The following is a 27,750-nucleotide window of genomic DNA, read 5'->3' as shown; positions in this document are numbered from 1 at the left end:
CTGACTCACCGATGTCAGCACCCTGTGAACAGCCATCTGTAAGAACTTTTGGCTCTTTCTGTTGACATCCTAAAAAGTCTCGGTCGTAAAGTACAGGTAGGCGTGGGCAGTTAATTTAGTGATGTCCAAATTCTGTTTCTAAAGTAACTAGGTGGGAACCCAGCCCACCTGACGGGCGCCGCTGAAAAAAACCCCAAAAAATCAATACTGGCACCAGAAGAGTTAAACCATAAACATTCACTTTTTGTTTTTATTAAGAAAGCATGCACAAAAATAAACTCGTGAGACCACGCCCCTCTCTCCCTGACCACTGACACAAAGCACTGGGGGGGCCACACCACGCTGGGGTGGCAAGAGCCCCTCTCCCGGGGTGACAGGCTAGCGTCTCACCTCTCCCTGCAGGCCGGTACCCGCGCACCCCACAGAGCTCCACGCCGCCCACCCGGTGCCTTCCCACGCACGAACCACGCACATTTATTTCAGGGGCAGAGGAACGAGGCTAATTTGCACACTGACCGGCATGTATTTACAGATGCAAATGAGGCGCAACTTAATACGCAAATGAGGCAAATATGCAAATGAGGAGCACTTGGATATGCAGAAGGAGCCATCTTGGTTTGGTTTTCTTCCGGTGGTGTTTTCAGACTTCCACAGGGCCGGCTCTCAGTAACATCTTCTGGAAAGCACTAACTGGCACCTACCCGAGGTTCTCTCATGGTTGTCTCTGGTGCCGCGTTCCACAGAAACCCATCACACATGCTTCCAAGCTGTATTATTCCCATCCTGAGGCAGCAGAGGTAACAGCTGACTCCGTGCTGAAGTTGGCTCTGGGATTCCTCATTTCTCTTGGAAACACTCAATGACGAACTCCCCCCCAAACACACACTTAAAAAAGAAACAAACAAAAAAAAGAAACAAAAATGTCTCCCCGCCAATACAACGAGACTCTGTCCGCTTCCCTGACAAAGATCCAATTGGTTTATCCCTACAGCAAATTTAAAAAAGCAATGCTAGTTCCCCACCTTCCTGCAGAGTAGAGGTTATTACTCCCCTGCCCCAGGTCTGCCAAGCAGACGTGATGTTTTATTTCCATCTTGGTTCCTTTCACTGGTAAACAGGGAATAAGGGCTGGGGGGAGGCTTTACAAAATATTAGGAGGTTTGACAGAACAGAGCCATACCAGAAAAAAGAGGAACACAGGACACAGCTTTGGGGAGGAGGCATCTCAACGCTCACTCCTGCTTCTGCACCTCTTCCACCTTCCCGATTTGCAATTGCTGACAAAACTCATCCTTCAGGATTTACACTAGATTCCATCATCTCCCCAGCTGAACTGCAAGGGGTCTCACCACCCTCCTCCCTTTTATACTATGCTCTTTGGCTGTTTGGTTTAAAAATCTGCCCCACTTCGTCCTCTCTCTTCTAATGCACCTCTTACAAAAAAACCCTTGTGAGAGCCTCCCAGTTACTTGACCAGAGGGTCCAGCCCTTCAACCACAAGTCCCTTAATTCACCTCCACGCTGAGCAGCAGCTTCCCCTTCCCACCATTACCCCATTCACCAACTGGGAACCCTTGACTGAGAATTTGCACCTATGCAACGAGACTCCTGCTGCTGGCACTCTCCAACCACAGGCAAGGACAGTCTCCACAGAATACAAGTGGCAGAGGGTCAAATAAGAACTGAATAAATACTGATGGGGAAAAAACTTCCAAATTTGCATATGCAAGTAAGAGCCTCACTACATATTTTGAAGAAGGGCTTCAAGGGGTGGGGGGTGAAATTAAAAGCTCTGGGGAGCAAAATTTGCTGAATCACATGTGACACCCCGACTGCTTTGTTTACCTGATGGGTACGTAGTCTTCACCTGGAGACTGCAAAAGGCAGTGTAGAAAATAGGTCAGGGTTCCCTCAAAATCTCTCTTAAGTCCTCACAGATGGCACTGCCTTCCGAAACCCAACCTCTCTGCTGAAATACCATCTCTGCTACATTCTCCTTTCTCCAAACTCAGGTCTACCCTCCCAGCTCAGCTCAGCTCAGCTCAGCTCTCCCTACCTCAGGGATTACCCTCTCTTTGTCCTTGGGAACTCTACTTCTTTTCTTGCTTTTCCTGCTGGTGCGAGAAAGTTCACAGAGCTAAGATCACCCCTCCAGTGTCCCTTTAGCCCCTCTGACCTTTACAACATTTACGAAACAACATAACTATAGGCTCCCAGGGTCCACTAGGCTCTCTCACTCCAGTAGCCAATACGACAGATTCACCGGCCACCTTGAAGGGAAAGAGGGATTGTTAAACGCAAAATGACGGAGGCAGAGAAAGATGCACTCGAGGATTCAGCCTTCCGACGTCTTTTCGTGGCACCAAGGACCCATCTTTCCGCCCTCCACAGAGCACCACGCAACACGAAAGAGCCGATCTGATGTGTCCGAGGCTGCCAGAGGAGGGGGAGGGCTGTGCTCAATTATTGGTAATAATAATAATAATAACAATAATAATAATAAACAAAAGAAGAAAAAGAAGATAAAACAGGACGCAAGGAAGGATTATCTTCGGCAGCATCTTGCGGTGGCTTCTCTGGCGGAGATAGAGAATATATATCTATATACAGGCAAGGCAGGGAGGCTGGGGAGGGTGGCGCTGGCACCATTCACCCCATGTCCCCCTCCCCTCCCGCGTCCTTCACAAAGGACGGGCTATCAAGTCTGTAACTCGCTAGGTGATCAAGTCCCAGTCGAAGTCATCAGGGATTTCCTCATTGGCACCTGGAGGAGGCCCTGGAGGCCGAGGGACCAGATGGTGAGCTGAGCCAAAAACAAGAAAAAAGAAGAGAAAGAAAAGAGAACAGTCAGAATAAAAAATGTCACGCTTTTTCACAGTGGGCCCTTGGACAAAAGAAAGCATAAGGGATTCAGGCCTTCTCCCTTCCAACAGTCTAACAATTAAGAACATTACTGGCATGAATTTCCCCCTGTCAGGCAGCACCTACCAAGGCCTGTAGGTGGTCTGCTGTGAAATTCTCCACAGCAGCTTCTACAGAGGTTAAGCTTCAGCCACCTTAACTTTCCTTACGACTGACTGCCGATAGAGCACAAAGGACTTCAACAGCAGAAGCTGCTCATGTAAAGTTACCTTCAAGCCATCAACTGAGGGTGAAGCTGAGCTAGAAGACTATTTATGTGAAGTGAAAGAAATCAGGCCACTGAAATCCTAAACCTTGCCAGAGCTATGTCAGAGCCCTATATGGAGGGCCCCTTGCAGTCTAGGCTCCCTCTCTACCCTCAGTGCTCCGCTTGATTATTAAGTGCTTTCGGAGAAACGCACAGAGGGCTTGGGAACCCGTTCTTTAATGTTTATTGGTATAATATCTCTTAACGTCACCCCTTACCTGGGCGATTATATCCTGGAGAATCCTGTGTGGAAATCTGGTACATAGGAGATGGCCCGGAGAAGAGATGGGGAGGCTGGGGCTGACCATAGGAGTTCACTGTGAAAGGAAAGGAATAAAAAAAAAAAAAAAAACACAAAACAAAACACCAACCTGTTAACGTTCTGGTCAGCTGTCTTGGCCCTGACTGGGTGGCAGCTCAGCCACAGAGCAACTCACTCAGACCCACGGGATACTGAGGAGATGTTCAGCTGTTGGGTCCTAACTGCAAGCTATAGCTTGGTGAGGGATCTTGTTCTTGCAACCAACAGGAGTTTTTCTATTATTGCAAAAGAAGAAAATTTTCATCCAGAAACGCCACAAGCTGGCTCAATATCATCCATTTAGTTCAGTACTAGATGACACACACCATCACAGTTCTATCAAGACCATGATATGCTCTGTGCTCTCCTCGTCCAGTCAGTATTTCTCCAACATGGGTACAAGAGGTTTCTTCCTTACAGCTCCTAGAGCTCCTGCCAATCTCTCTACCTTGCCATTCCTTTCTGTTGGTCACCTACAAAAAACATCCCCTTCTCCTTTTAGGGGTTTACCTTTTAAATGTATTTTTGCCTGGAGAGGTTGCCCGTCAGTGGTATGCCTCACATAACAACAGTCTGTCTAGGCCACAGACATAGGACATCCAACCGTCTAAAGCCAGAGGAAGCTGAGTTGCTATGAACAGCTCTGACAGCCTAGCCCTGAGGTGCTCAGCACTACATTGCCTGGCAAGGCAGCAAGTAGTTTAGGATATTCACAGAATTGGGCCTTCATTTACATGTCATTTTAGTCTCCCTCCTAATTACCTTGGTTCATGGATTGCTCCTGTTTGCCGCTGTTCAGGGCACAAGAATCAGAGATTCGGGGGGGCTGCTGTGGGCCAACCAGATGAGGCAGCTGACCAGTCTGGGTAAGGAAGTGATTAAGGGAGTCACAGAGGTTGGCAATATGGTGTTGATCCAGCGTCCAGTTCTTCCGCTCAGCCTGGCGCAGACTCTCCATCAGCTCTGCAGAGGACAAAGGACAATGTCAGAGACAGCACTCACACTGTGGTCTTCCCTGCAAAGAGTTTCTGTTTTCTACCCCTAAATCCTACCTTCTCCCCACAAACCCAACTTCACTGCTTCGAATCTGCCACCAAACTCCTGGAGAGCTCCATATCTAGGATACTGTCTCACTGACTCACGTAGGGTAAGGAAGAGTAGGAGGGAAAAAATCTCAGTTAGCTTTCTGACATACTTTTATGAATTAATTCCCCCTGCCCCAAATTCCTGCAGTGTTCAAGTGCTTCAGGGTCTCTAACAGAACCCATGGAGTAGGACACCTGATTTTACAAAGAGAAGAGTTGAGTCATTGAGAAACCCACGGACTTGACACAGTTACATTGAAAAAAAAAAAAAAAAATATCTGGGCACAGCACTCGCATATTCTAGACTACAGCTCTAGTCACTGAGTCACTAGACCTAGTCACTAGGCCAACACTGACCTGAGAATTGGGAGTGCTCAATGCTAGACCAGTTCAGCCGGTTTACCATCTTGAAGCTTTCCTTCAGGGAATCAATGTTGGAGCACCAATCAGGGGGAAATGCTGGAATGAAACGGGGACAAGATTATTCCAATACAGACTGTCCCTCCACCCCTTAATATAAAATGATCAGCCCCTCTTCACCAAAGAGCCTGATGCTACAGTAGCCAGAAATCCTTTCTTCCTTGGAAGACCAGGGATGGTGCTTCCTTTTTCATTTAGCCCCTTACTTTATCCTGCACCCCTAAAGAGAATCCCAAACCCAGTGTGGATGTACCCTCCTTTCCTTCAGTAAGGAAGCCATTTCCCTCTCAGATTCCAATCATAACTGGCTTTCACCCTTTTTCCCCCACACACAATGTAGACATTATTTAGGGAAAGCTCGCTTGCAGAATTTCTGTCTGGGGGCTCCTCACTGCGCCCTTTTCCCCTGCTGTTCTTTCTGTCGTCCCTGACTCACCAAAGCCAGCATTGTTGATTGAAGCCTGTGACTGCTGCTGCTGCTGGTGCTGATGTGGCTGCTGCTGTGGGTGGGAGTGCGGGTGATGTTGTTGGTGCTGGTGGTAGCCTCCATGCTGCATTGGGGGTGGGTGCATGGACATCACTGGTGGAGGGCCATAACCTTCACCACCCTGTTGCTTTCCCCCTTGGGAGGGGCAGCCCTCTGGGGTTGGAGTGTGGAGTGGGGGAGCAGCACCCACTGATGAGGGGCCTTGCTGCTGCTGCTGCTGGTACATGTAGTAGTTGTGGTTGGAGGGCTGCATGTCACCAAGGAGAGAAGAGAAACCTGTGGAGTAAAATAAAGAGGAGGGAGCTTTAAGAGCTGCCTGGATCAGACCTCTGCTTAAATTATCCATCTCTAATTTCACACTGCTCATCCTTCTATTTATGAAGCTTTTGGAGTGCCCTCTACAGGCTGCCAATAACTATCACCTGCACAGTTATGCCCTCACCATGCTCCAGATTCTATTCGAAACAGAAGACTCTACAACAAAGCCCCAGCAGGATTTAAACTTCTAGTACAGAGTTAGGCACTTAAATTCCTCCCTGGATTTTTACTATATTTGCCAAAGTAACCCATGTTCTCCTAAAATTTCATGCATGTGTTGTTTTCCTAGAAATTACGATTAAAGCAAATTTAAACAACACAACACTTAGAAAACAGATAATCTGATAAATCTGACTTGCTGCTTCCAAAAAGATCCCTTCAGTTTCTGCCTTACAAGCAGCTTGGTTGGGAACTTTCACAATTTTTCTCACACAGATCATTAGAGGTCATAAAAAAGCAGTAGCTTTTGTACACAGAGCACATTGCATGCGTCAGGGCTCCTTTATTCCTCCTGACTCATTGGGAATGTAATTTCTACCCTCTTGTATTTCAGGCCTCCCCTACATGCAAGAGCACCAGGTGTTCTCCATTACTCTCCACATCAGGAGCTCAGCATCTCTCTCACGCCTGCTTCCCCAGTTCATTCTCCCTTCGCATTGTGGAACCTCTGGGAGACTGCTGCTAAGCTTTTACAGAGGCACACACTGAGTCAAGGTTCTTCTCTACATTTTTGTATCTTTCTTATTCTACAACACCTCTTACAACAACCTCCTACTAGGAATCTCAAGTGCCAGCATGATAAAAGCAGTAAAAGTAATAAATTTTTATTTCACTGAAGCTACAAGTTCAGGTGACTTCTAGAGTACCAAACTTTGCCTGCGCTCTATGATGGCTGACAGCATAGGTGAGAGGCTCATCTAATAAATTGCTTTTAACACCAGATTAATATTTAGAAGAGTGTTTAAAGGCGGGAACAACTGGAGATTTTTCTAAGAGTCTTCCATGGCCATCTCATCTCATCCCTACAGCGATTCTGCCCTCTGGTGGCTGCTTCCTCAGTCCCAGAAATGCAAGCTATGAATGGAGTTGTAGACTCGCTCTTCAAAGCTCTCAATCCACAAAGCTCAATTCTCCAAGGCTTTGTACAATCCTAGTTTTAACAGATCTGAGCAATGACGACTTTCTACTCGCCTTTCAGAGAAACTCTACTGCCTACATGCAACAATCCCCTCCCTCTTATGGTTTCTAGCCCGACAGATTCTCCGACAAGCTTTTCTTCAGGACTTCCAATTTCTCTAAGCTTCTGCCATTTTAGTATTTGGTTTTGTATCAACACAAGGTATTTTTAAATCATTAGCTTCTTAATTCTGAGAAAACTGGGGGGAGCAATAGATAAAGGACATGCAGATTTCTTATCTGCTCCTGGCAGAACTAATTACAGCATGCCAAAGAAGGAAAGTCTGTTTGCACAGGCTCCTAAATGAGGCAAGATCTGAGAGATACCAAGGATAGATCAGTGGACAAGACTGTGTGGGCAGATACCTGCCCACCTCACATGACGCATATGGTTACTCACCGTGCTGAGAGGAAGATGATTTCTCCAGCATGGATTTGTAAAGATTTCGGAAGGACCAGCTAAGATCCTGGAAGTTGATCTCGGAGTAGGAGAACTTGAAGTCATGGTTGGCACTGTACAGTGGGGGTGGTACATCGGCCCCTTCACGGCCCTGCCCCCCTGCTACAGTAGAGGCAACATCCACAGGTCCTGCACCCTGCTAAAGAAGGTAGAAGTAAGGCCTTTAGTTCACACTAGGTTTTGTAACTTGAGACAGGGATCCAGAGACTACATACAGGCAGAACATGCACCAATATCCCATATCACTTAGCTTGTCTCCCAACAAATCTTCCCAAACGCTATTTTCTTTGAGGAAAATCAACCGCCGCCCTCCTCCCTCTGCAGCACAGTGGCTCCAGCCTTTTCTTCAGCTGTCTAATGCCATTATGCCTTTACCCTTATCCCCATCCAGCCCTTTGTTAAAATTCACTTCCTCCTTATTTCCCGTCTGTGCAATTTCAGCTTCTTCCCTTCTTTTTATTTTTGCCTCTATATCACCGTTTTCACAATTGCCTCTTCTCACCACTCCGCTTTTCCATTCATGCACTCCTCTCCCTCTCCTCTTCCCCACCTGTAAGGCTTCTATCGTTTTCCCTGCTGCTCACCTGACTGTAGTTGGCAATGGGAGTGGTGCTCTGGAGTGACAGCTGAGGGGTGGCCTCAGGTGGCAGAGAGGCTTCTGTGCTGACTGGAACAGCCCCTCGAGGGCTTTTACTTGCCTCTTGTTCTGGGGAGTCTTGTGGTATCTGTGGATGGGGAAGAAAGAGAAAAGGAAAGGAGCAGAAATCAAGAACAGATGGAGAAGTGAAACTGCAGATGGGAAGCCAGCTCCCCCACTGTAGAAGTTCATGGCTTAGAAAAGAGCAGGAATGGGCCTTAGTCATTAAAGAGTCAGGATAAAGGACTCTAAACAAGATTAGCTTTGCTACTGAACAGCAGCAACAGACAATCAGTAGGACATATGTGCTAGTTCAATTCAGTCCTAGCCTTTGTCTCCTCATCTGTGTACCCTGCCCCCAGAACGATACCATGGTGTGGTGCTGGAAGGACTCCTTGGAACAAGAAGGGAATTCCCCCTCCTGCTCCATGCTGTCTGGAAAGAACAACACTCACGTCATCATCTGGAGGATGCCGCCTCTTGCGAGATATATCTGGACACGTATCTATTGTCCAATAAGAGCCCTGGAAAGAAGACCCATTGGTGAATGCATGATTAAATCAGAGAGTGTTCTGAAGCAGGGGATTACTGACTCAAACAATGCAGCACCAACTAAACATTACGACCACCCTCCAGAACATCAGACAACAAAGGCTTGGGTGCTGGAATGAGATTCCTCTCTTGCGTTGGGATGTATTAAACAATGAGGTACAATGCTACTGGTGGAAGGCAGAATGCTCTACATCTCCATCACTCCAAGACAGGACACTAAGAGCAAAGGATGTTTTGATCCAAGCTAGGCCAACTCTTTTGGGCCCGCACACCCTCTTCAGTACCTTCCTCACAACATGAATTTATTATTGACTGATGAGAACCAACTCAATGTTCAGACTGGGCAGAGACAGATAGAAGAGTCGCTCTTTTTCCATGCTTATGAGACCCCACTTTGAGTACTGTGCACACTTGGGGGGTGGTTCCCAGTGCAAGACAGATGCTGATGTGCTAGAGTGCATCCAAAGAGGGGCCACCATGATGTTTAAGAACTAAAACACATGATGTACAAGCAGTTCACACAGTCAGATCTGTTTAGCCTGGACAAGGGAAGGCTAAGGGGATCTAACCGCTGTCTTCGACTTTGTAAGGAGATTATAAAGAAGACAGAATCAAACTCTTCTCAAAAATGCACACCACACGGATAAGAGGCAACAAACGCAAGTTATAGCAAGGGAAGTTACAATCAGATGTAAATAAAAATTTCTTTACAATAATGGTGGTGCAGCACTGGAACATTTCCATCCTTGGATATACTTAAAATTCAACGAAGACCTCAACAACCCAATCTAATTGTCCCTGTCTGGGAGGGATGGGGGTGCATGTTGACCTCCAGAGGTCCCTTTCAACATAAAACAGTCTATAATTATGTCTGCTGTTTTCTGAATAAGTATAAAGAGAACTCTCAAGTGTGATTTAGCTCATTTTAACCTCCAATTGAAATCTGAATAGTCAGTGACAAGCACAGGACAGGTTTTCTTTACAAACCCAGCCCAACATGCCAATGAACACCTGCAAACATAGACACTGAAGTCAGTTAGGATTTCCTGGAATAAGCCATATAATAATGGTATTTTTGAGCAGTGATCTTCAAAGATATACTACTTCCATTTATAGACGCCAAATGAGCACCACCTAGTCCTTTAAATATAACCTGAAATAAAAGGCCTGCACAAGTGGCCCTTTCTGGTAACTTTAGGATGGGGGGGAGGAGACAATCTTTCTGTGTAAATACATAGCTTCTTGTCCCCACCATTTCCTTCTGCTTGTTTGTTTGTTGTTGTTTTTTTTTTTTAACCGTAGTAATACCTGCATGCCAAGATGCCAAGTCTCGGTTTTGCTAGCAACTTCCCTTTACAATCTATAAATACTAACAGAGCTTTATTAGCCCTTAGCCAACAATTTCCTAAATTCTTGAGTTTTACTTGTAAATGATTTTTACAGATTTTAACTATCTGATGGTGACATTTTTTTCCCAATACCAAATGTTTTGCAGTCTAAATAGGTAGTAGTTCTGCTGTCACTTCCATGGATCTCGCCTCCATAAAACGCGTGATGTCACATCATAGTCCTGCCATTCAACCAGCAGCCCCTACGGTCTTTCATAATAGAACAGGTTGGACTAGACCTACATTTTGCATATAAAGGTCAAGAATAAAAAGAAACAAAACTAATAAAGCACATTCAACCTCATTTTTTCAGTATCTTTAAAGTCAACCGAAGATCACAGAGAGGAAAAATAATTGCTAAAATCATTCAGGCCCCTTTACAGGTTCCCTTTAAGCAAATGCTTCTGTTGCCAAAGCACTGCAGTAAATCTTACTACTGCTTCCATTTTTGCCTACACTTTAGGTTTCAAATTCCAACCATGAGTTAGAAAGGGCAACCCCAGCTTATTCCGTGCAGTTTTAAATTGCTTGCCCAGGAGCATGCAGATTTCTTACCTTCCCAGGATCATCTCTCGGTCGAGGCACCTTCCGAAAACATTTATTCAGAGACAGGTTATGACGAATAGAGTTCTGATGAGAGAGTAAGAAATACAAGTAAGTGCTACAACAAAAACATACAGCCTTCTGAGTATGCCTGGGAGCGGGTAGAGAAAACAGAAGGATGGTGCATACTTAAAAGCCAAAGCTCGCTACATATACCCAGAACGGAGCAGAACAGAAGCTGTGGAAAGGAGAGCGATGAATTAGGATGAATAATATGGGGCTGAACCACTTATACATCTACAGAAGGTGCAATGAAAATAGTATCAGTGTGATGCAGAGGTTAGTAATGATGTGGGGTTTGTGGGGGTTTTTTGTTTTGTTTTTCTTGGTTGTTGGTGGTAGGTTTTTTGCATGCACCTTCTTAAGGGGCCACCACATACATACAATAAAATTCTCAGAGAAAATGGGACTTCCAGCTCCACATTTTCTCCAGTTGGTCAATTTAGTTTCACCTCTGCCTTTTTATTTTGCTCAGTGAGGATATTTTGCACAGAATTAAGAAAATACATCTTGTAATTAGACAAAAAGGGTACTTTAGCAATGCAAGTCCTCACCTTCCAACCAATACCAGCATTTTTGTAGTAGGGAAAGTTGTCACAGATCCAACGGTAGATCTCACTCAGCGTCATCTTCTTGGCAGGTGATGAGTTGATAGCATATGTGATCAAAGTGGCATAGCTGTAACGCGGCTTCCCATCTTGGTGCACTGCAGCCTCATCCTTACTCAGGGTGGCATTGGGATCTGTTGGTGAGCCTGGGGGACACTTCCGGGCAGCCCCCGGAGGTCCTGCTTGTGAGGAACCCCCTAATTTTTCAATAGTAGCCCTTAAAGTAAGCTGTGGGAGCCAGTCTATGGAGGTGAGGCTGCTTTCCAGGTCAGAGGCCATGATGCTGGAAGCAGGAGTATCTATGAGGAGAAAGGAGCAGAAAGAGAACTCCTGAGACATAAACAAGGTGAACCCTAAGAACAGAAATATCCATTTGTATTCCTCCTCTGCTTCTCCCCCTATCACAAATACCTGTGTGAAGATCATCCTACGTCATGCACCTTTTTCACAGCCAAAGAGAATCATCCAAAAAGGCCTGTGACTGTGTCTCTGGGAGGACCATCCCTGCTGATAGTAGCTGGGACAGTGCTGACGGTAACACTGCTAGGACAGTCTTACCCAAAGCATCCCGACTGTTCCCAGGTAAAGAACTAAGATCTATTCAAAGGAAGCGGAGCCTTTTCAGCAGCTGTGTCCCATTCACTCCTTTACTAAGTGAGCAGTATAACCTTGGGACCCCTCACTAAGATTACCCTGTAATCTCATAGGTTTACTGTGTCAGGTAAGAGGAAAATCATAGCTCAAAGGGAACACTCCTTCATGCCATATACAAACCACAATTTAGTTAAGTCACCTGGAAAAGTCAGGACTGTGACTATCTTAATTTGGGGGAAAATTAATTTCTGTCTAAGGCCTAGCCTCTCTTTTTGCGTCAGGTGACATTATAATGAATCCTATTTCTTAGAGCTAGTATTACATATCTCATTTTAAAACATCAAGATCATGCATAATACTATATATAGATAATTACACCTACCACGTTGAGGTGAACAGACTATATTAAGTTCATAATAGTTAAAGCTTTTCCTACCATAACCCATTTTTCCTAAATATATGTATCATTTTATTGAATTAAATCTTGTTTAATTCTCAAGATAACAGGCAAGGATTTTCCCCAAATCTGAGACACAAGAAAAACTTACTTGACACAAAGTTTGACACAGGGTGTAAACAGACTCAGGATCTCTCCTCTCATAAATATTATGTATTTCCCCTCATAAAAATAAAACACACCTGTACAACATGGCTAGCACTTGTACCCAGGGTTTTACACTTAACATTTATTTTATATGAAGCAGCATGAACTTGTATGAACTTCTACACTTAGGACCCAAAACTTGTAGTAGTCAAGGCAGCAGAAAGATCATCGTTCTTACTCATAATTGGCTGCATCGCTATACTAGGAGCAATCCCTTGAAGTCAGGACTGAGGTAGCTAAGTTTCCATGGCCACAACCTGCACTGCTCTGCACTTATTCTTTGCATAAAGAGAAGAATCATCTCTTGAAGGGCTGCAAGTTCTGCATCTTTCATTTTTGAAATTCATCTTTTTAGAGGATTAGATGATACTACCTTTGAGCATGCTGGTGCATACAAAAGGAAAACATACGAACACACATGCACATACTTACGTACACACTCATGTAACAAATTAAACGCATGCATGTAAGAGAACAGACCGACATGAACACACTCTGCTCAGGAAAGATTCATCAGCAGACACCTCCCACCAAGTGCATCACTCAGAGGAGTGGATCAGATGAGACGGGGAGACACCCATCTGCATGAATACCAATTAGATAGTCATTCTAAAAATAGGTATTTGACAATAACGCAGTGTGGATGCATAGATTCAGAGACAGATGCACCCAGCATTTTGACACAGAAGCTCCCTGTTCTTCCCCCACAACCATATGCATTATACCTTGCACTTCTGCACTGGAGTGCTCTCATAGCACAAAAGCACTTAATAGTCTACACTCCAACATGTTTTTATGCACCGAACCTTTCATTTTCAGGCATGTGCTCATCACACCTCTTGGGACTCAAACACCTACGCAATACCCCAACAAAATCCATCCCTCAACCACCACAAGCAGTGGCTCCAAAGCCTTGGGCTCAGAAAACACCTCCTAATTGCACAGCTAAGGTTATCACTCGCACTCAGGTGCACGCACAGACTGAAAAGTAAAATTGCAGCACTACAGTATCTGTAGTGTGTGGAAACATTTTTCTGTCTGTTGAGGAAAGGAAAAGCCCAGCTGGTACTAACTTATCTCTCTGCTCATCTGCGACACTATCACACATGACAGCAATGACTGCTTGCTACGCAGCTCACTAGACGACCAGAGCTGCAAAAGGCCTTTCATTATCCACCCTCCTCAAGTTGTTAATTATTGAATACAGCACTCGTTGGCTCAATTGATCTAACCTCAAACATTTTAAATTTAAAAAAAAAAAAAAAAGAAAAAAAAGAAAAAAAGGCAGCACTATTCCTCCGAAATTATACAACCATAAAGCAACAATGTATTTTTATCCAGTGGGGATGGAGGTACCACTGAGGTATCTGTGTAACTGAAACACAGCTATTTTTGCATGGTAACTTTACAGGTACGGCCCTCACTAGAAGTAGTATTCATCTTGGGAGAAAACAAACATGAACTAAGTATCAGTTGAATGCTTAATTTTGTAAGTGTGCCTTTTCATTTCCACATTGCAATCAGAGAACAAATTACTGCTGTTTATCATATGCATGTTAAACTATTATACCAATTGTGCTAACAATACAAATCCAAGGTAAATATGAATTTCCCAGCCACCTCCCCTTTTTGGTTTTGTATTTTGGTTTTGATGCCTTTTTTTTGGTTTGTTTTTTTTTTTTTTTTGGTTTTTTTTTTGTTTTTTTTTTTAGAAAAAGAACAAGCACAGAAATCAAGAAAATTAGGTTATGAAAGCCTATAGCAGATTAAGATATAATCTGAAACACCAGAAATTCAAGTAGCAGAAGAAAACACTGCAGTTCTCTTAAAGCTTCAGATTTGCCTAGATTATGTCAGTAGAGCATTTGGGATGACTGGTTATGCAGTAAAATATAAGGTTGATATGCAACAAGCCAGTCACCAAATACACAAGCTTTTGTGTATTTGTTTAACATACACTTGGTCAGGTAGACAAGCAAAGTTAGAATTGGGTCATATTACACCCACGCTAAGAATCTGAATATTTTCATTCCCTGGTTTATAAAAATCTTTGACAAGAAAACAAAATTCCCAAATCTTAAATAAATAAAAAAAAAAACACCAAAAAAAATCTGTGTATACATATGCCCTAATCACCCAGTACTGAAACAACTACTTTTCAGTAAAATACAGCAGCTCTTTAAGAACACACATGCTAGACAGTAATTTAGGACAGAAAGTGAAGACTCAGACCCAATAACAATCGCATGGGAAATTTCGAAGCAGTGGAATAAGATTTTTTTTCCCCAAATTTAAACTTCATAATGCTACTGGATTTATAAGTCTGTATCCTAGCAAGATGGGATCACTAATAATTAGGCATAGTCAAATCTTAGGTAAGGTGGCAATTCCAGAACGTGTCAGTGCAAAAATAATTTGGTGTAATTGGCCACTAAATTATTTGAAAGAATACTTACTATAACAGTAATACTTGCTATAATTCATGCTGCGTATCTTATTCACCTGATCCAAGCAGCTTGACACTACTTAATGGTACGATAAAACAAGCCTGCAGCCAAACCAGAGCAGTTGATGATTCTTCCAACTTTCCCTCCCCAGTTTATTGCCTGGCAAATCATCTTTCAAACTCTTCTTTTATGATCCCGCTCAAACAAAGAGAAAAAAAAATACCAATGACTAACAAAAACACTGAACTGAAATCAAGGGTGTTTAAAATTCTACCACATTAGCAAACCAGAATAAACTTCGAAGAAGTAAAAAGAACGCTGAAGACCAGAATTCATAATCTCCCACTTTACACAGTAAATGGTGTCTGTTTATGTATTTGGCTGACTTTAAAAACCAAGGGCAAGGTAGCCAAGTCATAACCATCACCAACGGCTGGAAACTGACTGCAGAGTCTTCACTTCTCAAGCACTAACTAGTTCCAGTATAACCCCAAGTCAAGACAGGTCAGAGAGCTGCAAAAACAACAGCCAAGCACCGATCCAAAACTACAATTAAACAGAAAAGAATCTGTTTGATTCAGAAGAAAAATGTATTAATCATTAAAGAAAATCCTAGCATTGAGCACCTTTTTATAACCACTAATTCACTTGGGACTAGTAATGCTTCACTACAGCTTTCCAAGAAAGCTACTGCCTTACTTTGAGTATTTGCAACTAGCAAATCGAACCTCAGGCTGAAAATGCAAGGCAGCCTTCTATCAGATTGTACTATCTCTGCCACTGGACTGAAGAAACCTGTACTTTGCCTCCCTGTTATTTTGCAAATGTTTGCTCTCAGCCAGTCAGATCTTATCCAAGATCGTTGCTACTTATATATCAGGACTGAAAAATGTATGAAATGTGGGGAACATTGAGGGTCATATTGAATGCAGTTAATAAACATTTATAGCCTGAAATATTCTCTAAGGCTGAACTCAAAGGCTGGACAGTCAGAATCAGTAATCACTGAAGCAGAGATTCATACAATGAATGAAACTACACTGTGCACAACCTACAGAAGATGCATCTTCTAGAATAAATCTCTACATTTACTTTTCTATATTAATTTTCACTGTTGCTTTATTTGCTGCTATTCCAATGAAACACTACTGGCAAAACATTCAAAGGAGAATCAACTTAAGTTTCATAACATAAACTTCGAGAAGGAAGAAATGCATAAAAGGCTACCACAAAGTGAGAGACATTGCTGTAGAACACCTATAAAAGTAAGGCCACTAACTAGCTAGGTGTCTGAAATACAGATCCAGTGATCTAACTAACAATATCCAACTAATATATTCAGAGATACACCTAGCTTCTAAGGTATTTAACAAACAAAAAACCTCAAACCCAACAAACGGGCAAAAAAGAACCATTTGACTGCAACTTTTCTGAAACAGAAAGGTGAGCAGGATGTCAATTAGAGGAAACTGCCTCAAAAAGTAAAGAAGAAAAGTAACATGCGAGAATACCACATGTGTGGAGAAACAGCTAGCTTCTACTTTGATGGAAAAAGGCAGTTTTTACATACTTGTCTAAATTACACATGCAAGAAACCTGTATTCTTATGCCAATACAGAAAAGAATCAATTTTGCTAACTGTGGCAGAAACAGAAATTTGCCATTTTAAGATGTGTGCTTTCCCTCAAAAATAAGGAGGTGTGAACTAAGAGAGCAGGAACAAAACACTTAAAAATCTTATCTTCTCTAAGCAAACATCCTCACTGAGAGATATTTTTTTCGTGTAAGAAGTTAGAAAAAAGGATACTGATTACCCGCACAGTCTGAAATTGTTATCCATTATTTTGGTAACCACTTGCGAGAAGGCTTCAGGAAATGTTTATGTTTCTGGAATCAAATCCAGAAGGAAGAGAGAGGCTGCTGGGTATTGTTCATAAAGTGAAAGTTAACCTGGAAGGAGTGGTAGGTGGCATGACAGTATTATCAGCAAACCAAAAGAAAAGCACTGCACTTTGGAAGTACGCTTCTGTCTGCAGTGCCATATGAAAGGAGGAAAACCAGTCCCCGGGGCAAAGAGCTAAGAGAAATTATCATACCCTAGAACCATGTTTCCCTTCTTTGGGAGCCGTAGGGCAAGCCGAAAAACATCTTCCCAATAAACTATAGGCTTGCAAATGTGGTAATAAGGGGCACACAGTTCTGACTAGTCGTGAACCACAAAGCAAAAAAGAATTCAACCAAAGGAAGTTACTGTCACCTAAGAGCACACAGCATGGTATCACCTTTATGAATATGAACTGTCACAATCTGTGCCTGCCTATGTCACAGAAGTCTGACTCACTGTACCCCTACTCGAAACTACTTAGTCTGCAAGATGGAATAGCTTTGAATGTTGGATGCTTTTTTGTGTAAAAGAACACAGGTGGTACAGTAATTATGGCATCGCGAACCAGAAATTTGCTAAAACTTACAAAACAATACACTAAGATGGTATTGAAAAATCAGAGTTAGAGGAAGATGAAAATTTTTAGACCACATATATCTTAATATAAATCACTTAACTAATGGTTTTGTTAGAATATAAATTGTTATACAGATACGATTTTCTTTTAACAAACAGAAATCTCAACAAAGGTTTAATCTCATATTAAGTCTCGAGGAAAAACGAAAAAGAAAACAAATTTGTTTTTGTAATAGCTACTAATTACATAAATATCATAATAGCACATTTTAACATAGGACCTTTCGATTCCCTCCATTTTGTGAAAGATGCACAAGCAAGGCATAATGTTGTATTTTTAGTTTAGTGAATGAACGGCATGGACTGTGTATGCATTCTTGGTACTAATGAAGCATGAAGTCTTGTGCGGACTATAAAGTCACCTAAACCCCCATGCTGGAAGTGCATCAGGATCCAATTCCAAAAGTAATTATGTACTAGTTTTGTCCAAAACTGATAAAATGGTATAAGTTTACAAAACCTGACCTGCTTATTTAGACTTATCAACAGATGACATTACAGCCAAAGTCTAAAATATTCTTATGTCAAGGGAGACAGTATCTTTACAGGCATAAAAGGCTAGGATCAAGCATAGCTAGTGCCTTGCCAGATTTTAATAAGACCAACTAATCAAATATTTTTGTTGTCTGCTATATAAACATGCAGAAAAAAAGCAGAGAGAAATACTAGACAAACATTGCAGAGACCCCTCAGTCTGCAAATATGCGTTCAAAGTTAAGACTAGTTTGCTTATTTATGCTGCTGCGTAAATGAAAGTGGGGAATACGTAACACCTGTCAAAAGAAACAGCAAATGATACTGACAATACTGGTATGCTAAAATACTTTTGAGACAAAAATTATTTTCTTTGTAATAAGACTACTATAAAAGATTTACTCTAATAATAAGCCAAATATCCCGTGACAACCCTCCCAATAACAGGTTTGAAGTAAAAAGTAAACCAAGCACTTTGAAGAAGCACAATGAAAATACATCGCCACAGCAGATATGTCTCCACAGCATCCCTCCACCCTCAGTACAACGCAATATTTTACCATTGCAAGTAGGAGCTGTAATTCCAAACATAGGCCAAGGCAGGCAAGAGAAATCTTTGGCATTTGCTTTAAGAATATTAACAGAACAATTATTCTTACATTTGAGAAAGGTATTTGGTATTGATTTTGGAATAATTCAAACTTAGGAGCAAATATCTGCAATGAAATCTTCCCTTGGACATCACGAAGTCGGTGGTAGAAAAGCTGTATCTAAGAGCAGGTATTTCCCACAGCCTTGTGGGAGCACCCAGGTTGAAGAGAAGGATTTAAATTTTAGCTGCCTATCAGAATCACATCCAGTAGTAAACCTTCAGTACAGGATATGCAAACATTGATATGATACCCAGATCATCTCTGAAATTAGAGACAACATCACAAGTAGATCAGCATGCAGAATATCTTGCTCAGAAGATCTTCATGTCATTGCAAAGATAGGTACAGAAACTCAGGTTAAAAGAATGCAACGTGCACTTATAAGTGAAAACCATATTCTTATTCCCATTAAAAAATGGGTCTATCAGTGAAAAATGATTGTTAACCTTCCAGTTTAATAATAGTAATACTACACAGCTTCTACGTAAGAGAGCTCCCAGGGCTAAATGAATGCCAGCCAGGCATAGTGAAAACGAAAACCTGACTGCAAGTGGTCAGAACCCGTTCACCAAAGGCTCAACCATTGAAAATAGATTAGTCAATACGAACTCTGCAATAGTTGCTGAAACAAGCCACAACCCATTCCGTCCCGCTTGTGGAAATGAGTATCAAGCACTAGCAAGAACTATGTACTGAATTCACAGAAAATAAGGAAATCAAGGTAGCAAGTGCAGATCAGTCGTATACCACGTGGCCAAAATGCACATACAGCAGATGCTCCCAGACTTAAGATTACCAAAGCACTGCAGAAAAGCCTGTTAAAGAAGAGTTCGGAAGCAAAGTGCAGTTTAAATTGAAGTTGGAGAATGATGAGAAGAATCAAGCAATACTGTGTGAAGATCATAAATTCGGTCTGAACCACTGTTTTAACATAATTCCTTTTCACCATTCTGTTAGCTGTTATTCTGAAGTAAACTAACTGACTGTCTTCCAGGAGACAGGACACCTGACAATCCCCAGCCAGGCTCACAACTTGTAAAGATTTGTACCAAGCTTGAAGGTCAAGAGGATTCAGAACCACATGAGCAAGACCACACACCCATTAACAGTTTCTTCCGGCTTAAAACGCTACTATTGCTACTTGGCTTTCTGCTTCCTACTCGTAAAATGCTTCATTTTGTGTATCATCCTCAAACTAAATCTCCCATTCATTTCCTTACAGATACTGAAAGAAGCCCCTTTCTGCCACACAGTTGCCACCTTGCAACCGCGAGTAACTATTTTTCTGCTCCAACCCTGACCTTCCTAGTCTTTGAGATGTTGTTTCTTTGCTTATGATGACCGTTATTTACTTTTGTAATCATCCTTCTTTACAAAAGAAGCCAGGGAGAGGAGGGTACATGTAATAAGACAACTACCTCTGAATATCTGTTAGACCTTTTGAATAATTCTCAAATATGCAAATAAGTAGTTTCCAGTATATCTGGCCTCTATTGGCTGGCAATTTTCCTACATGTATCAAGGTATGAGTCAGCTGAGGAAGAATGCGAAGAGATGCTAGTGCAAGAAATGGAAAAGCACAATGTCATGCTTGTGTTGCTGGCAGAGCAAAAGACAATAGAGTAAGAGGCAGGGACAGACAGGGGAGAAACATAAAAATGTGAAGGCCCCTTAGAGTGAGTACAAGAAGCTGGAACCTTATGTGGTGGATGATAGCCAACAAACAGGCTCGTCAAGGAGGAGACGTCAACATGTTCAGAAACACGCCAGGAGGATAGCCTCAGTAGCTGTGTTTTTAACAAGACAAGAAGGTAACACAGTTGTCAGAGGCCAGCAAGAACAGCTAGCAGTAACCGAGATGGTAAATGAAGGAGAAAGTGTAAGGGGTTACCCAAACAGACTAAGAAAGAAGTAGGAGATTCAGGCCATGAAACTGGAAGATGGGCCCCTATCCTGTATGTGCAGAGCAAGAAACAAAGGGAAATCTCAAAGGAACTTTCTGGAGTTCCACCCTGGCCTCAGCAGTCTTAAACTTGCAGCAAATAATTCAAAAAAGATGCTAAGGTAGTATGCCAAATTGCATAATGTAACATCAGTGGCATGAAGGAGGTAAAGAAAAGCAAAGAGAGGATACTTGAGGTGGGTCTTTCTGCCTAACATATGAAAAAAAATAAATGGAGGAAGGTAAATAGCTTAGTGCAGAAGCTACTGAATGAATGACTAGAACAGTAGGAGGGAAACCAGGAAAATACTGACACAAAAGTCAAGGGAGGACAAGATTTCAAGACTGGGCATGATCAAGTGTCAAAAGCAGCAGGGAAGCCAAGAAGGATGAAGATGGAATAGAGACCCTGAGACCTGGCCAAGAAAAGGTCATTAGAGCTCTTAGGAGAAGCTTCAAGGGAGGCAGAATATCTATACTTAAGTCAACTTAAAAAACAGTTCTAAGCTGCAGATGTGGTACAGGATCTTTCTGTTTTGGAGTCATAGGTCCTTCCATGAAACAAAAATTAATTGGGGCATCATGTTTCACTGCTTCTTAATGCCACAAAAAGCGACATATAGAAGTTTTGAGTTCACTATCACATTGTAATTAAGGTAATCAACGGCAAGAACAACAGGCAGCCTTTATAAAGTGCTTTTCATCCTTATACTTTGGAACCCTTATAAAGGGCCAATAAGCTATTCCAGGATAAATGGGAAGCCATACATGAAGAAGCGCATAGCCCAAGGTCAGCCAACAGAGGAGTAGCAGAACCATGCAGAGAACAGAGGTCTCCCAAACCCCAGACCAGTTCTCTACATTCAAACTTTGTCTGCTTTGTTCAGGTAGAGATAAAGGGAATTTCAGAGGTAAATATTTTCGCAGCTTGTTTATTTTTCTCTGCAAGTTCCTGATGGGGAGGGAAAATTGTTTTGGGTTTACCTAACAATAGTTTTTTGGGGAAAACTGAGAATTCAGAAACTTTGCTCCTTTAATTTGTGACCACAAAAAGTTCAGATTCCTTCCCAATTATTCAGATTTGAACTTTTAACAGTAATTACATATTTCTGCTATAATCAGCCACAGTCTATACTGCAGAGAGCATAAACAAAATTTGAATTGCTAATTGTAAAAAACAAAAAAGCAAATATTTTTTTCCTTGAGGTATAAAAGCGCTCACTCATCATCTCCCCCTCTCCCTCATTACTGTCTCTCTTATACATAAAAAAGGGCTAAAAAAGAATACACATTCCCTTATACCTTGACTTCACATCAAGTAAACTGACCAGCTTAGAAATATGAGCAATGAGGTACTGGGCCTTGCCCAAATTGTTCACCCCAATTCTCAAAACCAACATCCTGAAGTGCTGGAAGGAACCGGAGAACGTAACACAAGGGCTTTTCATTCTAACCAACTAAAATCCAGCTATGGCTGATGAAAGGAAAGGGGGCAGGAGAGAAGGGAGGGTGGGAGAATGAATGACTCAAATGGATTACGGAGACAAAGCGCCATTCCCCAGGCTAGCAGAACTGGATATTTTCAGAGGAACAAAATTCTATTTATTATATAGAGGTAAAAAAGAACAGGTTTCTTGACATAACCTCAGACAAAAAACACCAGGTGTCCACAAGCATATAACGTAATGGAAGTCAAACCAAGAACAGGTCAAAACGCAGGTGTGGAAGAGCAGGGCCTGAGAGTCGTAGTAAGAAAGGATTCCTGCTAGTGAAGAATCCTAGAGAGGAGATGAGTGATGCTCGCTTGATGAAGAGAGAAGCAGCATTTTAGACTTATAGGACCACAGGATGGAATGCCAAAGGGACAGCATGGAAAATGAGATGCAAAGAGCAGTACAGAGAGGACTGGGAGGAGGAGTGGTGTGTAGGAGGAAATGAGAGTAAAGAAGTAGGCGGGGTGGAAACATGCTGGGCCTTAAAGGTGCAGGAGAGGAACCTGACTGTGACACGACGGTAGGAAGCCTGGGACAGGATTCAGGAAAGGGTTCACAAGGTCAGGAACTAGCAAAATCTGTGTATTGTCTACCTTTAAGACACCAACTCTATGATTTGTAATAGGATGGGGTACAGGATGGGGCAGGTCAAAGACAGAAGGCTAAAATAACAGTCTAGTCCAAATCTTGGCAAAGCACCACAGACACAACATTAAATTGGTCTTAAACTCTGCTGCAAAGTCTCCAAATTTTGAAACATTCCCAATATTTTGCGTTTTCATTTCAAACTTAAAATGAAAAATCGCAATTAATTGTGAAAACACTGCAGCATGCTTGCTTTCTCTCAGTAATACACATACACAGACTGCCTTTAAAAGTGAAAACAGGGCAGAAATATGTTATAGATTTTTAAGTTCATCATACATCCCGTAGAAGGAAGAAGGAAACAACAAGAGCATAATAGACAGCAAGTTGCTATCCTACCAAGATGATAAGCATTTGGAGGTGGAACACATCAACTGGATATCTTTGCTAAAATAACACAATGTGCAACAGCCACCAATACAGATTTAAATGCTTTTCTTTAGGCTTCAGAGTTAACACAACGGGAGAGTTCAAGCATTCCAGAGATACCGTTTTAGGCTGTCCATTAATCTGGGCACTACTCATATTTTCAAAGTTGCCTTCCAGGCCAAAAATGCTAGAAGCAATATTTTTTAAAGTTTCAATTCTGAAGCGTCACTCAGCAACAGATTCTGCAAATGGAGTATTACAAAACACAGAGGGTTCCGTGTGAAAATCTCTGGTTACAATTCTACCCAAGGTTGGGAGAAGCGAAGGGAAAAATGAGTCCAGAAGCATTTCACCTTTTGCTTACTAATGACCAAGATGCAATTCCTGTCTGACAGCTGTGTAAAATGAGATAATCAGCTCAGTCCTGCTCTTGAGGGACAGCTGTCCATATCACAGTTGCCATTAACCACACCTCCTTTCTGACACTTGAAGTAAAGGGCCAAAGATCCAAACTGTGATGCAGACTGAACCTCCCACTATACGAAAGTCAGCTGAAGTTTAGGGGAGGAGGTAGTAAACAAAGATACCTGTACATCTGGGGTAAGAAAAAACTTCTCCAGGGACACCAGCATTCAGCTGTGTTTTTAAAAGTACTACAGTAGTCACAACCCCATCTCAGACTGGGAAATCATATCCAAACTCCTCAGACTGTTTATTGTATTGCATTACAACTTTTCTGACTCCTTATTCTACCCTAGAACCTTGCCTACAGAACCAGATTTCAAGATAAAACTTACAGAACACATACTTCAACATTAATATAACCTCATGATCTTTCAGTAATGTAATCCTTTTCCCATAACTCTCTAGACCTTCTCATTTAATTTTACTTAAGGGCTTGACCTGAGAAATGCCACACACAGTTCTCGGATGGGAGCAGAATGAACGCAGGACAGGATCAGACTGCTTCAACTTTAAAAGTCAACTTTTGGAAGCATGAATGTCCAACATTAAATTTGCAAACCCATACACGCATAACTGTCTCTTTACTCAAACGTTGAAGACTTCATTGCTTCTGTTGAAGTCAACTCTACATTCCTGGGCACTTAGAAGAATTAGGCTATTTACTTAAGTACCTAAATGTGGTTTTTAAAGTCTAATTTTAGGTGTTCAGGTTTAACATTCTTAATGTACACTCTTAAAGACATAGCACTTTAAATGTGACTATAAAGTACCTTGCGCTTTTATGAAGATAAATAATACTCTCCCTTTTTCTTTTATGGATACTTTTGTATAAAATAAATGGTGCAGAACAGCTGCAGTATTCCACCTCAGAGGAAGCTGCATTTTAGCCTGTGATAAACATTTGACGTAAATACCATGATCACACTGAAGAGCTATGCCTTCTAAAAATTATTCCCTTCCTTAAATTTATCAGTATGTCCTAGCTTTTGTATAGCTGTGTTTTAGACTATGAGATCTTCAGAGCAGAGACTGTATTAATTTTGTGCATCCAAGTCAGCACTGCATGCCCTGTCAGCAATTAACAAATAAATAACAACTACTCTACAGCATGCTACTTTCCACCTTCTATGTCTGTCATAAATATTTAAAGCTCAGGCAGTGAATACAAAATCTTAATCTTTATCGCTAATAATGAAGAAAAAAATGTTTCATATACAAAAAGATAATTGTTGTGGGAGAGCAGAATTTTGTAAGGCTGGCATGTATATTCTGTAAAGTGCCCTGGCATCCATCAGAGCAAAAAGCTCTTGAAAAATGTCAAGTCATTACTGTGAGGAAGGGGGCAGCGCGAGGTAAATTAACCTCAAGAGCATGAAAAGTCAGTTACCCCCTTGAATGTACAAAGGCCAAAATGCCTTAGTTATCTCTTCCCCTGTGCTAGATAACACAGCTGTACTCAAAACAGGCTGATTGCATAACTATAGAGCAACAGGTAGGAGGGCATCTAACAGTACCCCCAGAACATACGTGTGCTTCACGGTTCAGTCTTCCCTTGGAAAGAGGCACCTTCTGCAGCTATGGATAACTGACAGAATTCTCTCCCAAAATGGGGTATCACTTTGGAGGGACCTGGCATCTTTTGTCTCATCTTGCCAGCAAATGACACCAAGGAGTTCCTTCTTCAGGGACTCCCTGTTAACCATTGTGCTCCCAAATGGATTCCAGAAGGGTTCTAGTCCTGGCTAAGGACCCTTTGATCTTGGATTTCCTCACCGCTATCTCACGGGAGAACAGAAACTGGAATATCTCAGGTGAGATATCCTTAGGCATGATTCTCCTGCTACAGGAATCTCCTTTGGCTTCATTCGAGGTGAAGTCTCCCTTGGACTTGATTTCTCAGGAAATTGCTGTTAGTGTCAGAATACTCGTTTGTGACTGGAAATTAACTGCCTCATTTACAAAAAACGGCCACCTTGGCTTACCATGGCACTAGCATTAGGATTCACATTCCTAGCCCCTGAACGCAGCATAAAACACAGATGAAGACTGGTGACAACAGAATGGCTTCTTTTGCCTTTTGGCAGGTTCCACCAGCACCACCATGATTTTCATTCCCAGGCCCCTGAGCACTACAAAACCCACTCTCAAGGGCACTCTTTCCAGAATTCATCCTACAGCCCCTAAGTACACTAGGGCACAGATCTTGGAGTACTAGCACTGTGATCTGTACGTTCAAGCTCCCAAGCACAGGGATGCATCGCACAATGATTTCATTCCCACAGTTACGAGCATAGTAAGACCCACACGGAGAACGACTGACACTCCAACCCCACGGGTGCATCCTTGGACGCTAGCACTGCAAATCACTGTTCCTGTCTCCTCAACGCTTTTTTTGGCCAGTATTATCCTTCTCAGTGACCCCTAAATGACAGAAATTAATTTCACAACGGTGATGATAAAAGCTGAGCCTAGGATAACTACACCAGTGAAAGAAAGTAAAAAGGAAAGGGCAGAGAGGTTTCTTACAATTAATTATGGCTAAGGTCTCCCATAAATTAAACAGTGAGGGAAAGAATCAGGTCAATTCCACATAGCATATAAGGGAGCTAAATGAGACACACAGAAAAAGAAGGCTGGGGAGAGGTTCAGAAACAGAAGGAGAGAGAAAAGCCTAAAAGGAAAGCAGATACAATGAGAGAAGAGACATGGAAAAAAAAAGGACAGAAGGCAAAAGAGAAGGACAGCTAGGAATAGAGAGGTGATATAATGTTGTCACTCACTCTGTCTGGAAGATTTTCTGGAGGGAGATGGATTATCTTCGGTGCTGGTTTCTGGGGTGCTGCCCTTCACACTCCTTCTCCGAGACCCATCCTCAGAGCGTTGCTGTCAGCTATTCCAAGAGCTTCTTCAAGAAATATTTTGAGGGCAAAGCAATTGTGGATGAAATCAGGATCTTGAGTATTAAAACAATCTGCTTGGGATTGCCAGTCCCTTAAAACTGCTGGGTTTATCCCAGGATGGAGATCCTCTCTCCCTTTTGGCAGCTAACTACTAAAGGGGTGTTCCCCTGGGAGACAGCCTTGTCACTGACTGCCAGATTATTTGAGAGATCAATTTCCCCGGTCTTCCTACCCGTAAATCTCTCTTCTCTTTCCTCTAGGTGCACCTTGTCCTTAAGAGTGGGCAATTCTCTTTCTCTGAAAAAATTCTTGCTATCTCTGTGGATATTACCAGCAAAATCTGCTTTTTCCTTTCCCTGTAACTGGGAGGCGTGTCTTCTCTCCTTGCACAGGATATTTGAAGACAACCCTGTTGGGATTAGGAGATGAGGGATCTTCCTTGGGATGAAGGAAGATGAGGTCAGTATTGGAAATTACCTTTATCTCCAGTGGTTAACAGCAACTGGAAAAGGGAAGAAGAATATCTAAATCTGCCTCTGCTTTCTCTCCCTTGTTTTGCTTTCCCTGCTGCCTGCTGAGCAGATGTAAAGAATTAAAATTACTAGATAAGTATCTGGAGCTCCTGCTTATTTCTGTCTTGGGGACTGCCTCTCTTGGGCATACGGGGTTTCTTCTGTGGAGAATCCTGTTACTATCTGGTCTGGGGATGAGCTGGGGAAGGGCTGCCTCCTCTCCTCGAGGGAGGAATTTCCTCAGTAGCAGGGGGGAGTAGGTGGTAAGGGTTATCCTCACAATCCTCAGAACCCGGGGTCTGAAGACGCCTCTCCCCTAAACAGGTACGGAGGGAGCTCCAGGAGGCTCTATTCCACGGCGAGGAAGAGCAGACCTGCTTCTAGTTACCCAGCGCTTGGTGCCGGGGGGCTCTGCCCACCCTTGGCTCGTTAGTGGGGAAGGGGGCAAACGTTAAACTCCCTCACCAGTTGCCGGGAAGGGGGCTGGCGGCTGCGCCCCGGCCTGACAGCGAGGAGGGGGTGGCGAGGGGCCGCCGGGGCGTCCCCCCCGCCGGGAGCGGGGCTGCCTAACGGGGTGTCCCCTCACGGCTGTGGATGGGGCGGGGGGCGGCGGGCAGGGTCTCTCCCCCACCCCGGCAGGCAACGGGGGTGTCCCCCCACCCCGGCTGCCCGGAGGCTGTCCCTGGCTTCCCCCCAGGCCCCAGCTCCTCTTGCCCGGGCCCGGCTACCACGGGAGGCCGCGGCGGCTCACGGGCCTGCGCGGGGCTGAGCGACCGCCTCCGCCGCCTTCCGCCGGGCCTCGGCTTCGTCCCCGGGGGGCTCCCCGGGCTCCGGTGCGGGGGGCCCCGGCCGGGCGGCGCTGAGTCTCTCCAGGCCCCGCCGCTCCCGCGGCTGCTGCTCCGGGCTGCGGCTCCACTGCAGGCCCCG

The 27,750-nt window shown here is 43.1% G+C and overlaps 1 protein-coding gene across 4 annotated transcripts; it reads right to left on the bottom strand.

Moving 5' to 3' along the window:
• Window positions 1-222: 222 nt before the first annotated feature.
• Window positions 223-27,750, bottom strand: FOXJ2 (forkhead box J2). 4 transcript variants are annotated; one of them, XM_054189067.1, is made up of 11 exons: window positions 26,192-27,750; window positions 11,151-11,503; window positions 10,549-10,623; window positions 8,509-8,577; window positions 8,001-8,141; window positions 7,357-7,552; window positions 5,412-5,738; window positions 4,913-5,014; window positions 4,233-4,433; window positions 3,388-3,486; window positions 223-2,803 (listed from the first exon to the last, which is right to left on the bottom strand). In XM_054189067.1, the coding sequence occupies exons 2-11, from the start codon at window positions 11,481-11,483 to the stop codon at window positions 2,715-2,717; spliced, it is 1,632 nt and encodes a 543-aa protein (XP_054045042.1). In that variant the 5' UTR covers window positions 11,484-11,503; window positions 26,192-27,750; the 3' UTR covers window positions 223-2,714. The 4 variants fall into 4 exon arrangements, with proteins under 4 accessions (XP_054045042.1, XP_054045041.1, XP_054045043.1 ...); XM_054189066.1 differs by having other exon boundaries at window positions 7,357-7,555; window positions 26,192-27,749; XM_054189068.1 differs by lacking the exon at window positions 8,509-8,577 and having other exon boundaries at window positions 7,357-7,555.

This window comes from Rissa tridactyla, chromosome 1 (assembly GCF_028500815.1).
Source record: "Rissa tridactyla isolate bRisTri1 chromosome 1, bRisTri1.patW.cur.20221130, whole genome shotgun sequence".
In the NCBI taxonomy this organism is placed as follows: domain Eukaryota; kingdom Metazoa; phylum Chordata; class Aves; order Charadriiformes; family Laridae; genus Rissa; species Rissa tridactyla.
Note: the sequence above shows the minus strand (reverse complement) of the source record. Positions and strands in the feature narration are given on the sequence as shown.

Excerpts from the sequence above, each read along its gene's own strand:
- FOXJ2 (XM_054189066.1), bottom strand. The coding sequence starts at position 11,483 with ATGGCCTCTGACCTGGAAAGCAGCCTCACCTCCATAGACTGGCTCCCA. Across the intron at positions 8,578-10,548 it reads CGAGAGATGATCCTGGGAAG|GGCTCTTATTGGACAATAGA; the intron begins GTAAGAAATCTG and ends TCTTCTTTCCAG. Across the intron at positions 8,142-8,508 it reads GGCATCCTCCAGATGATGAC|ATACCACAAGACTCCCCAGA; the intron begins GTGAGTGTTGTT and ends CCCCATCCACAG.